We start from the raw sequence: 13,764 nt of genomic DNA on the forward strand, positions 1-13,764 counted from the left end.
AGGGAATAAACTGGAAAATGGGTTTTCTCTTTTCTTTTATAAACTACAAAGGCACAGTAAAACCAACCTTTAAAAATACAATGTTAAGTCAAATTTCTTGTGAATATGTAAACTATATCAAATTTTCTCTGCTCTACACACGTTAGCTACCTTACCAAACACACTGTCAACTTTGAAATGACATGTTTATGAAATGACAACATCTGCAAATGTTTGATTTTCTTTAAGAAAATCAAGTTGGAAAATGTTTTTATTAAATTCATGCAATCATACTTCTAGATGCAGATTAAAGCAGATGATAGGTGCCACTGAATAACTACCACATTTGCCAAATTTCTAGAAATAGTATTTTCTCAGCTAAATGATTAAATCATACTGGCCTCCACATTTACAATTACAAGGTCCAGATCTGGCTTTTCAGCCTCACCATTTTTATTTACTAATAACGTGACAATCCTTCCCCAACACACCTCACCCACAGAGAAACTTGCTTCAAATCTTAGTTTAGACCCATACAACATGCAGACTGTGACAGCAAATCTGTTATTTACCGTATTATTTTCCATGGATACCGCGGAAAAATTCTGAAATCTCATGCTTCCCCAACACTCATCTCAACACATAGAAAGAAAAAACATACTCAAAATACATCCAGCGCTCTGGTTCCATGTTCCTCTCCCAGAAGTCAGATACTTGAGATATCAAAAATTCACATGTGAATTACTCACCTTCTGATACATCTAATAGTATTTTAAGGAAAGAATTCACTAACCCTTTCTCCAGGAAGCTGAAGCCAGCAAAACAGCAATTCAGAATTCAAAAACAAGACACAAACATATTTCCAAAGCTGCTACCACTGTGCAAGACACTCAGCGGTACAGCAAGCCACCTCTGTGATCCGGGGTTTTCTTACTCGATAAGGTCATTAACTACATTTGAATAAACAAAGATCAAGCAAAGCATTAAACATATTGCAACTCCAACCTATTAAAAGTAAAGCTGCTTTACAGAATTATAACCTAGTTTCAATACTACAACAGGAGAAGGAGGGGCAGAAGGAAAACAATATTCTGAAATGGAAATGGGGGTCAACACCCTCATGTTTCACACACCAGAAGAAAAACTTCTAATTTCCAGCACAAACTTATTATCAAATCACAGGACAGAAGACAAAAAAAGTTCTCCGACAGCTCTAAATCAAGGGTCTGCAATCCCCATTTTACAGGGTCTAGAAAGAAAAAAAACCACCCTGTAAGACTGGGAAAACTTTTCATACGTAGCCATAAATTAGCTGCCCAGGCCCCAATCTGCAAAAAGAATATAAAAATGAAACATCTCAGTGTAGCCTACCATGGAACAAATTTTAATATTAGTTAATTTATGAAAATTTTTCTCTGATAATAAATCTGATAATGGAGCAATAAAAACACTTACTTCTCAATACTGCTCCCTACCATTGAAGCAGACAAAAGCAGTTCTCTCTAAAGATGGCAGAATGTTTGCTACTTAGAAGGAAGGGTTGAAAACCAACAGCTTTAGTTTGTAAAACAAGCCACAGAAAGAATTAGTCGCTTTTGCAAAGTGCTTGTAGAATTTCAAACAAAATGTAGCACCTATAAGTCAAAGATGCTAATGGTGGCAATACCTTCAAATAAATTAGGGAACAACTGAAATACCAGTTTCAGAACAAGCCTTTTTTAGTATTTTAGAAACACAGCTACCATACAGTTCTGTATGGATAGGCGTGCCAGAGAGAAAGCAAAATGGTATGTGCACAGGAAGGAATGTGAACTGTCTCTGAGCTTTCAACTATTAACTAAGGGTTTTAGCAATGTGAAGAATGGAAGTTAATACAAACATCCTTGTAATGCACTAACAAACTTCTCTGCTCTAACACTGGTAACTGCTAATTTAACTAGAGGAAACATTTACAGGAGTGCAATGATGAGCCAAAAAAACATTCAATGTATGCCTATTCAGCGATATTCAGAGAGTGACGTGGGGAGCCTCTATAATTTTGAGGAGGATTAGTATTTTAAAATGTATTGATGTTTGATGCGAACACCGCAAGTATCAGATTGATACTTCCCAAAATGTAGATGTGAAATGTCCTCGAAAGGGAGTTTCCACTACCTCTGAGGTTTGGTTACCAAAAAGGTATCGTTGAGTAATTTTCTATAAAGCAGAAGGTAAATAGGAAGTTGTTGCAAAGTAGAAGGTCTAACAAGAGCATTAACACGCAAATCTTAACTTGCCAATTAAAGTATGATTGCATGACTTAATGATCTGTTTGGTATTTAGACTTCATCCACTACCATCTGCAATCCCTAATAAAGGCAATAAAAAGAATTGCAAGAACATTGTATCTATTTAAAAATTATTCTGATCCATAACTAAGTACAATTATTTTAGTACTTAGCACACACAGGTATATTACCTTCCTATTAAGAGCTAATAGCAAATTATGGAAGGGTTTCACTTATGCCATCTTTACTGTTTCTCATGTCTGTGTGGAGAGGAGGAAATAAGGTTTTCCAATATAATGGCTCACAACAGTTTGAATGCAAATCCGAATATTACTGGTGCATAAACAGAGAGCTTTTGATCTTCAGAGAAACGCTCTCACTTACAGGCTCTTTAGAGTCACACAATTTTTTGAAATTTTGCTTTAAAGAGTTAACTTTTCATAAAGGAGACCAAAATAACGAGCATATAAGGCTGGGGTTTTTGCCATTGCAAAGATAAAATGTCAACTCTGAAATGTCACGTACTGCATATCACATTCTAACTTTAGTATTTTTTTCCAGTAACTGCTACACGGATTGCACATATGGTATAAAAATGTATGGTACCTTCACAATTAACTTGTTCTATGAGAGCAGAACTATGTTCCCTGTGTACAGATGGGGAAAAAATTCCACCAATGCTTTAAAATTTACTGCTTACTCTTTCCACTTATTATTTACAAACACATAGTATTAAACCATATAAGATCGATAAGCTAATATGGCAGACTAGTTCAATTCCCAAGAAATGATAGTTTCGTGACTTCTAGTATGGGAAAGTTTTAACCACTAGCTAAGCAAGTTGTGAGGTTTACATCATTTCCTTTAGCAAAGAATTCCACAGATACACAAATCCCTGCCAAAATATTTGTTTTTATTACTGTACTTAAAGCTTCCCCTCTCGTAATTAACTGTCTTTTCTTACCTCCTAGTTTCTTCTCCAAGAAGTGTGTGTATATTTCTGACATACATAGATTGTTCACTTTTTAAACTGCTACGGCAGAACATTGACTAGATTTGCATTTTAACACTTAACCATTCACTCGTTGCTACAATCAGTTTCCGTGATTAGTGAATGTGACATCTGAATCCCAGGAAACTCAGACCCAGTTCCCCAATCCACAAAAAACAGTTTCCCGCATAAGCTAGAACAAGAGATTTAACTTCTTCGTACCAAAAAGGAGCTGATAGCATCTTTTCTATCACATCAAAACATGAGGACAGACACACTAAAGAGCCGAAAGTGGCTAAAGGCATTTAGAAATTAACAAATGCAGCCATGACTCCACATAACAAAACCCCCCTAAAAACCAAATTAATAAAAATCAGAAAATTCTACTCAGTACACCAGGTGATTTATTTTTGTGAGCTACATCCTGTGTTCCACAAAAAGAACGTGAAAAAAAAGTTTTACTTTTACATAACTGACTGAAAATAAAGAGTTGTCATTACCTGCATCTTCCAAAAAATACTGCACAGCCATCAGCACCTTCCCCTGAGGTTGTAGGTCAAGCTATGGAAAGAAAGATACCAACAGTGAAGTATGTGGCTGGTTGAAACTCTCAGGAATTTAAGCAGCTCTTTCTAGGGAATCAAAGTATATCATTCGATACCTATTGGATCACAACCCTCTTCCATATCTCACTGCTGCAGCTGAACCAGGAGCTTTTATTCTATTGCTTTTACTAGCACACTGCATGGCTTTGATGTCTACCCAAAAGTTCAGCACAGTCAAAGTTCACAGAGTTTTTACATGTCCCTTTCCCGTTTCTGCAAAGAGGTTTGCTGGCTTCTGTTTTTACTATTAGTAAACTCATTTGCACAGGAGCCCAGTTTTAAAAGTCTGTACAATCCGGTATATGTTTATTGACAGTACAAACCATAGAGATACCAAATACTGTTGCCTGTAATCAGAAAAATAGTGGTATCATCAAAATTTATTTTATTTTCCACCTCAAGCCATTACACATGGTTTCTGTGAGCACATTCTACAGCCAAGTAAAAACAAATGCTTTTTAATCCAATAGCTGAGGTCAGTTCCTGCACTCAGAAAGTAGCTGCTAATTCTTAAACTGCTGCCTTCATAAAACCTAAGAAGCTATTACACATGGAAGAATCTGATTCAGTCTTCACTTCAGCACAGAGCAAAGTATCCCTGAGTTAACGGTAAATACACCTGGGGGGCAGGGGGAAGAAGAAAAAATCCAATTACATTAGATACACCCATGAACATATCCCCACAAATCCTATTACCCTACTGGGATAATGACTTAAGTTTTCATCTTTAAGGCAATGTCTGACACTCAAAACATGTGCCCAACAAAGCTTGCAGAAGGCAAAGACATCAGTTATGGCGACTACTGACAGGCCGTCTCTCCATACACAAAAATAGGCTATGGTAAGTGAACTAACGTCTCTTTGCTGGGCATGATGGTCTGTCCAAGTCATGACTGAGGTCATAGAGAGGAAGTTTAGATGACATCTATGTGGTACCTGCTCTATGGATAATAAGCAGAGGATTTCAGACCATTGAATTGGCTAAAACTGATCACTAAAACTGACAGGATTTTATGACATCGTTAAACCCTTAACACATTAAAAATTCTTTGCAACACATCAATTAAGTGAATGAAACATAGTTGGCATTTCAGAAAACTGGGCTCATGGTTTTGATCCTCCCTGTCTCTGTCACTTTCCCCTCTCTCTAGATGTACAAAATAAAACATATTTTGTATTTTTAACTTTCTGTTTATTTGAGCTTTACATGTCCCTTAATTAATTCACATACAATTTTTTAAATGTTGTTGTTTGGGTTTATGTAGTTTGACAACTAATAATAACTACTGGCATTTAGACTAAATGTATATTTCTAAGTTTAAAAATACATTAAACCCTAACTGTACCTCCCCTGTTACATTTCTGAGATTGATACTTAGAATTGTACTCAGTATGATGCAGAAGCAAATGACACTCAGCACAAGACGCCATTACCCTTTGCCTTCACATACAAACAATTGTTCAGGGGACAGAGGCAAGAAAAGATACCAGGATAACAAAAAATGGGAATTAAAGGATCACCATTATAACAGCATCAAGCCAACTAAAATTTATTGTAAAAATAAATAAATACGATTAGAAATTCTAACTGGAAATACCTTGGAATAAGCTTCACCTTTCTTTTTCTCTGGATGAATTGCAATGATCAGATACAATTTAAACATCTGCTATTTGCTACAAAAACTGCTAGGCTTTATGAAATAGGCACTCAATGTGATATATGCCATTATTTAAAACACTAATGCCATGGATTCTATTGTCAATTTCTTGACCTTTGATTATACATTATCTGCTTCAAAAATGCTGCTAAAATAATTGTCTTACAAGCCCTGTCACACATGTTAAAGGGATCAAATACTCATAGCTTAAAATACTCATAGCGTTCAGCTTGAAAGAAACATAACCAGGTCAGCAAGTTTAAGGAATTAATCTTCTTCCTTACCCAGAATTCTGCTTTGCCATTGCCTTTCTTGCACCGCTCCGCCAGGACTGACACGCCTACAGTCACTTCAGATAATGGCTCTTCTGCTGCTTTCATGAGAACAATCTGAATCACCCGTCCTTCGTAAATGTGGGCGTCAAAAGTTGATTTCCATTCTGGATACATGGTAGGTTTCTTCTGAACTAGAGTTTTTCCTCTCTCTGAAAGCCACAAAAAAAAAAAAAAGAAAAAAAAAAGAGCAGAAACTGTAAAATCAAGTAATATAGATCTAGTACTTAAACTCAACAAAATAAAACAAGAGAGAGAATCCTTGTACTGAAAACAAAACCAGACTTACTACTTCTTGTACTGTGGTTGCGACAAAATTTAAATATTCAGTTCTAACAGTCATGACTTGGAAGGCAAAGCTCGCCCTGACAAACAGGCCATGCAAAGGCAGTGAAGGTGTTATCATGCAGCCAGAGAAAACAGGAGGGACAAATCCCATTCTGGAATTCAGAACCTGGTTTAGTTAGTCACAACTTGACAGGGAATATTTGCATGGCTGCTTTCTGGTATCAATCTCCACGACATGTCTGATCACAGTGAAAAACAGCTGCTATAAGATAAATTAAGATACATCTTACACTGACCTAGTTTAAATTGAAACCAGCGGCTGAAGAAATGAAAAGCTCCATATTTCATTAATCTACTTCCAAATTATCCCCACATTTCACTTCTTTTCATACGTCATTCTTTCCTTGGCATTGTACTCTCTTCTCTGCTACGATTGCTACTTTTTAAAGGATATTACAAGGCCTTGTCTGTCCTCTCTAGCATGTGCAGACCTGGGGTAGTTAAATAATAAGAAAAAGGTTGAAAGGGCCTCCATAAACATCTTTATTTTTGGTAACATTTACTCAGCCTTCCACAAGAGCATCTCTGCAGACTCCTTCCTTAGCAGTTTTACAGTGCTTCACTATTCCTATTAGATGGATTTCTTCCTAATAGAGTTTCAGTGTCTCTTGCTAACAATTAAGCTAATTTCTTCCTGTCCTTACCTCAGGCACAGAAAACAGCTGGTGGCTGCACCATCTATAACAAGCTTTAGCATATTTCTAGATCTGGCTCTCTTAGTAGTCTCATCAACACATCCAAAATGATACTGCCTCCTAAGCAACCACATCCAGTTCTTCACTGTGACTCTGGCACACGATGCCACCTCCCCAGTTTTTCCCTGTGATTTGCTGCCAATCCAATTATTCCCCACTTGTGCTCAGGTAACTGAATATAATTTTGTACATTCTGCACAATTTCTGCTACTTATCAAGATCGTTTGCTGCAATAAAAGTGCTTTCTAAGTGCCTCTCCAGCTCTGAATGATCAATTTTTCCCTTGTGTAATTTGTTCTTATGATATCAAGGCAGCAGGCAAAGGAGATGAAATAGTTGGACCCTTCTTCAAGAAGCTGCAGTGTGGTTTGTCTCTTAAAATTAGCAACAGAATTTACATTCACTTGGATGAAAGAAGAATTAGACACTTATTATTTAAAAATCTTCCTGGAAACTCAAGGCAAAGTTTGTGTTCATTCATTAATAGCTTGCTTGATGCACTCCACTCAATTGTGCTGAGCTATCCAAACAAGAGTAGTAAATACCGTCCTTGTACTTCTTTATTAGGGAATGCCTGCCAACAACAGCATTACAAATTACAACTTTGACACGCAGACTCAAGCCTGCTTGCCAAAGGGCATTCTGAAATGTTCAGGAACAGCCACCTGAGGACCTCCTCCATTTCAACGCAAACTTGAGCATTCCTCAATTCTACTCAGTCAAAAGCTTTTATCCTGAACTTGGGGAACTCTGCAGAAAGAAAAACTCAAATTCTTAGCAGTGCAAACCTACTTCCAGAGGTATTCCTAACTATGGAAGAATTTGGAAATATTATGGTGAAAATATATAGGGAAAGCTCAAACAAAACATAATTTAGAGATTATTAGGATGAACAATAAAGGCATGGGGGAATTCAACGCAGGCTGTGTCCACAGCAAGGCTTTTACACTTGGCTATTTTTCGGATTGCTAAAGCCGGACCCCTTCATCAAAAAGGCATATCTCAGGAGGCATCCTGGGAATATGAGAAATTGCACCTACTTGCAGAACCTTTGACAATAATTCAGGGTTTGCAGAAGCAGCAGCAGTTCACAGAAGAGTTGGTAATACTCTTTGTAGGATTACTTAGAGGAGAGAACTATTTCAGTCCATTCACAGGACTGTCCCTATTCCCATGTCCCAACTAATATCTGCTTTGATCAGTTACTATATACATTTTTACCCTATGTAAAACTGAAAGAAGTAATCTGAATTACTGACAACAACTTCCACCCTGGCCATGCTGCTTTTGTAATTAAATTCATACTAATCAAGATTTGTCGCGGATCACAGTGTCTGCCTGTGAATGAACACTTTAGTGCCAGCAAAGATCAGCATTTAACACACCACTGTTCTTACCCCTCCTGTATTCAGGCCTCCTTTGTTTCTCTGCTAACTCTAATGGCTTCAAAACATTTTACATGTTTGTGAATTGGCTTAATGCCTAACCATTAGGCAAATTATTTTCTTCTTCCTATACAAGAAGGTTTTCCTTGATCATGTTTCAGCATGCAAATCCAAGAAAAGTTATTCCAGATCTTGTCAAACCGATAATGGGAGCATCAGTTTCTTTTCCTGATTACCCCAATCAGTGACTGCTCCAAGGTTCAGTGCACTCTCCTCTCACATTTTTCAGTCCTTCAAAGACACGCGCAAGCAAAGAGGAGAAATGTTGGAACGATTCTACTTTTCAAAAGGAGACAGCTGGGGAAAAAAAAAGTGGATTTATTTAGGCTACTCCCACCTCTCCACATATTCTGGCAGCTGCAACACTTTCAACACCATTTCTTCAGAGGTTATCCCAACAGCCTAGGAAACTGCTTCTTTAGAGCTTCCTGCATTCTTTGATGTTTTGTGAAGTCCTAGAGCCACAGCACAGGATTGCACAGCTGCAGTCTAACCCAATACAGCAATTCCCTCTCATCCTGTTTGGCTACACTGATGTATTCTAGCTAAATGCCACAAAATATTATAAACTTTCAGTCCAGTTTCTGTAAAGAAGCGGTCTTTGAAGGCTGAGGGCCTGCTGAACAGGGAGGTGCAAACAAGACCTTGGGTGCAAGTCGCTCTAAGGAAATAATTACAGCAAAATGCCTCAGTTTCCACAGCAACAACAAACTACACTTCTCATTAATACCTATCCTCCATCCTCCAAGCCTATAGAGATCATTTACTATACTATGCTTGAGGATGGTGTCCTCAAACCTGCTGCAGTTCAGATCCCTCCTCATGGCACTCCATTACACCACTCTCTCCCCTGCAGAGCTGCTGCAAGTGCAGTCTGTCACTTGCGGAACTGGAGAGAACAATGTTTGATTTAACATTTGCAAACCTCTGTCATGCAAAATTAATGACTCACCTTAACTCCTGCACTAGTGACATTTCAGTGGCTTCACCACATCTTTTGTGAATAGTTGTGTGTTGGTGGTGAAGTAACAAATTAGAGATCTTAGACTTCACCTACCAAGTGCTGAGCACTCTGGTCGCGGTACAAGAAAGTGCTGATAAAGAAGTCTTGTTTTAAGGTGGGGATAGAGACAAAAGTCATTGTTATTGCTCCCATTCTGAAAGAAAAGCTCATGTTGAAGTGCATAGTGTGACAGGAACAGCAGGACTCATTACCATTCACAGACTAAGAAGGATTGCAGTATTTCTCAAAAACTTACTTATATTCAGAAAAGCATCACCATTTGTAACCTCACCTGTAGTCAATGCTTCCTTCATCTTGATAGCACAGAAAGGTTGTAGTTGTTCCCCTTGATTCTGTACAGGTCCCAGCTCAAATGAGTTGAAAGATATCCGTAAGAAGGGGGCCATTGCTCACAATGATACACAACCTAAGCGGAAAGAAGGAAATAAAAATCATAGAATAAAAGACTTGGTCTGAGACTTGTAAGAAAACAATACACATTTCCCAGCAACCATCATAGCTGATAGAACCTATCCTCTAAAGTTCGCAAATCCTGAATGGGGCTTTGAGATCATGAGCCTGAAATAAAACTGGGACGTATTGAAACAAAAAAGGTAACATGTACAAATAAAGACTGAATTCAAGATACCCCTTTAACAATATCCTGTTATAAGTACGTAGCAGTTATGACTTTGACTTAGACCTGGCTCAATTTTTAAACACAGAGACCCTATTCATTAACACACAAGTATATAAACATTCTTATCAGATAGGTAGTTCACAAACTAACAGACAGACTGTTTGGTTTTGTTTTTTTTTTTTAAACATTTATTTTCCTCACACCTGGAACGAAGGGTGGGTTGGGGAAAAAAAAGGGAGGAAGAAGAGTTTTGTCTGTTCCACACATTCCTTTCCCATTCTCATGAAGCAAGGAGGCAGAACTAGAAGCAAAATTAATCATCTAATGCTCACATTATTTTGTTGCTCTTTAGGTACACATTATTTTCTTTTGTAATTGATACACAGCCTCAAAAATTCCCAGATAGAATTCTAGGCACTCATAGGCAATCAAATGATAAAAGGAATGCCTTTGGTTAATTTTTAAAGATTATCTGAGAAACTACTGAACCTACATACAATTTCTGGACACTGCAGCAAAAACCATTACCAGATGTACAGTAAGGGTAACACGTTCTTAAGCACGATCAAGTAATTGCACTGCACATGAGCACTTGATCAATATTAACAACCTAACTGGTCCATACACATGAGTTCACACTTACTTTCTCACTTAGATAAATGCAGTTACAGAAATTTCTGAAACCTAGCTGTTTCACTGGGTAAGTGCACATTTGATTTTTCATACTTAATGTGGAAAAAATGTACACTCCAAATACCACCAAACTGAAGCAAGTATAACATCACATGACTTCTATTCAACATTGCTTTCAACATGGTACTGTACAAACCCTAGGAAACATCACAGAGCTAGTGATTCAAACTCTGAGCCTCCATACCTGGACATACCAGGCAAAGGGAAGAGGGAGAGATAGAAAAACCTCCAGCACTACTGCATCACCTGGTTTAAACTGTCAGGAATTGCAAAAAAAACACCTGTAATTTCTAATTTGGCAAACTGGTGTTTCACAACAGTCTTCCCTCATTCTTAAGGGCTCCTGAACTTAGAGCAGATTTCACTTTACAATTCACAGCACCTTCAGCAATGAGTTAGCCCTGTAGCTTGTATGTCAGTATTGTTTTGTGAAGCAAAAATTACTCATTTAAAGGGTAAGAGAAAAAAAGCCATTTGATAGCAAGGGAATGCTAGTGTGATCAGAGAATGAGGGATGCAGAGAAGGAGGAACTGGGAGAAAAGAGTTAACAAGGTAACAGGAAGAGATCATGAAAAAAAATAAAATAAAAGAACTGAAACTGGGCTGAGGTGGCCTTTTGACTGTAGATTGTTAACCAGCTCGGTCAAGCAGCACTAGGAAGAACATTTCAAGCAATCCTGCATGTGCTTGCATTTTTTTAATGTAAAGATATCAACCTGAGAAGCAATTAACATTCCTCTCATATCTTTTAAGGCCCAGAACAGTCATTTAGATAAAAGACTGTGAAATCAGAGCCTTTGCAGAAAGACAGCGTATAGCTCCTGACACCATTATTTGCACATCACGCAATCTCCCTATGCAGAGACCATTCTCAATAAATGGAAAAATTTTATGACTTTCTAACATTTATTGAGCTAGTTTTTATTAACTGTTTCCCTACTTTCTTTTCTATAGAGTAAGACAAAGTTAGAACACAGGTTTAGGATTACTTGGCACCATTATCTCGCTGAAAAACTGAAAGCCACCACTGTAATTCACATTCATGCAGACTGTCATCCAGACTCGCAATAAAATAACAAACCTTCCCTGCTAATCCACTGGTTATTGCAGCTTGGGGCATCATTTGATGAGACTGGGGATTGAGATAACCTCACAAAGAAAGAAAAATAGACAGCTTTTGTAAAAATTAACAAATATCATCTTGATACCTCACTTTCACAAATGCAATGTGAACACAATGCTCATCAAGAGTTTTAATGAGGAACACACATTAGCTGCGCAAGAGACCTTGTGCTCACTGTGTTCGGAACTACCCTCAAGTGACTACATGACTTGCCAACACCGGATCACATATAGTTACTACTCAACATGGATGTAAAAGAAACCAGATTTCATCATCATTCACCTCTGGGGAAACCAGTTTAAGACTCACTTAGGCCATAGGTAGAAACAAGCTGGGTAGGTCAGTGTGTAGCTCCCACTGGGAAGTTTATTTGACAGAATCATAGGATTGCAGGGTAATTCTGGCTGGAAGGGACAGCCCAGCTAGAAGTCACAATTTCCAGTAAGTCTGGGACTACACTAACAAAAAATTGGAAAGCACTGACAGAGCTAAACTAACAATTGCATGATTTCATTCAGACCATCTGACTCAAGCCAATGTTAGTCCTGAAACAGAATACGAGGCTTTAACATTTACTACTTTAACTCCAAATTAACAAATATAATAGAAACAGGTACAACGCATACGCTTTTCAAATAATCCCACAATCTTCCTCAATTCTGATAGCTAAATCATTTGAAAGCCGTACTTTCAGCTCTGCTTCTTGGTTTTGAATATGGTTGGTTGTTTTAGTTTCATTGTACTTGGCTTCACAGTGCAATCTCAAACGCTCACGCAGAAATACTACACACAAGAGATTCAGCAGTTAGGAGAAAATACCAATATACCAGAATTTCCGATGATGTTCAGATGCACTTGGTCCAAGGTCACTGTGAAACTATAAGATACCTTGTTGCTTTTCCATTTAACAACAACTTAAAAAATCCAAAATATCTCAACAGCTTATTTTCACACAACAAACTGCCTGTTCCTGCCAAGTTTCTGTATCCTTATACATTATGCTTTTTTCACAAAAGTAGAGGTTTTTAAGTGACTTCACGCAAAATCTCACTATATGTGATAGACTATACTGTGAGGCAGGGAGGTTAAGTGAGAAAGGAGGGTTTGGATTTGCTCCTTATGTACATTTTCCAATCCTTCTCTATGCTAAGATATTGCAGTGAGATAGTTGACAAGTATCAGCCGTACTGCTGTAAACAAAAACATATCCCTCTAAAACTGTTTTTGGCAGCAAAACTCAGTGAAAGGGATTCATTTTACTACAACAAAGTTTCTCAAAATCCCTCCCAAATACACTCATCCAAAGTTTTGTCACATTTGAAAAGCAAAAACATTGAGAGCAATACATATGTTTCGCTTGTTGCATTTTAGACAAGAGTCCCTCTCTAGTCTCTGTAACTATTTCAGAAGTGACAGAACAAGCGTTCACTCTAGTTTTAAGAGCTGTATCTGTCAAGAACTGAAATTGCTATAAAACACCAGCTATGTTTGAGGGAGATTTTACAATCTACTCATACAATCTGCATTACTGCTATGAAGTATTAAAGCCAAAGCGTATTCCCTAAAGGGTGTGATTTTATCCAAACCAAATGGTGGGAAAACTGAGATGCGAACTCCAAAAATACTGCAAGTCTAAATCACAGGTTTGATATCTCAAACAGTTTCAAAGACATACGCAACCTGAAAAAAAGCTAGGAGAAAAAAATATCTTCTAGTAACATTGTTCTATACGAAGTACATGGTGATAGCCACACTGATTCAGAGTACACCACCAGATGCTGTCCAGCACAACATTCATCTGCCCTGTTGCAAGTTAAAACCACATTCCACATGATCTGGGATAGATTCTGCAAAATCCACAGTAATTTCCATGAAGCTTTAAAATAGAGAGCATTTGACTATTTAATATGGTAAGAAAATCAACTATGTTACTATCAACTATAATATGCATGACGCAAGGGGGGGAAATTAAAGCATCTTCGCA

The 13,764-nt window shown here is 37.7% G+C and overlaps 1 protein-coding gene across 4 annotated transcripts in view; it reads right to left on the reverse strand.

Moving 5' to 3' along the window:
- Positions 1 to 13,764, reverse strand: part of PRKCD (protein kinase C delta) — a 66,982-nt gene that overhangs the window by 19,041 nt on the left and 34,177 nt on the right. For all 4 annotated transcript variants that reach the window (XM_075762922.1, XM_075762920.1, XM_075762923.1 and 1 more), the window contains exons 2-4: positions 9,616 to 9,750; positions 5,785 to 5,984; positions 3,738 to 3,798 (exon numbers count right to left, since the gene is read on the reverse strand). In XM_075762922.1, coding sequence (XP_075619037.1) covers positions 3,738 to 3,798; positions 5,785 to 5,984; positions 9,616 to 9,730 — 376 coding nt within the window. In that variant the 5' untranslated portion in view covers positions 9,731 to 9,750. The remainder of the gene's footprint in view (positions 1 to 3,737; positions 3,799 to 5,784; positions 5,985 to 9,615; positions 9,751 to 13,764) is intronic.

Source organism: Balearica regulorum, chromosome 10 (genome assembly GCF_011004875.1).
Source record: "Balearica regulorum gibbericeps isolate bBalReg1 chromosome 10, bBalReg1.pri, whole genome shotgun sequence".
Taxonomy (NCBI): Eukaryota; Metazoa; Chordata; class Aves; order Gruiformes; family Gruidae; genus Balearica; species Balearica regulorum.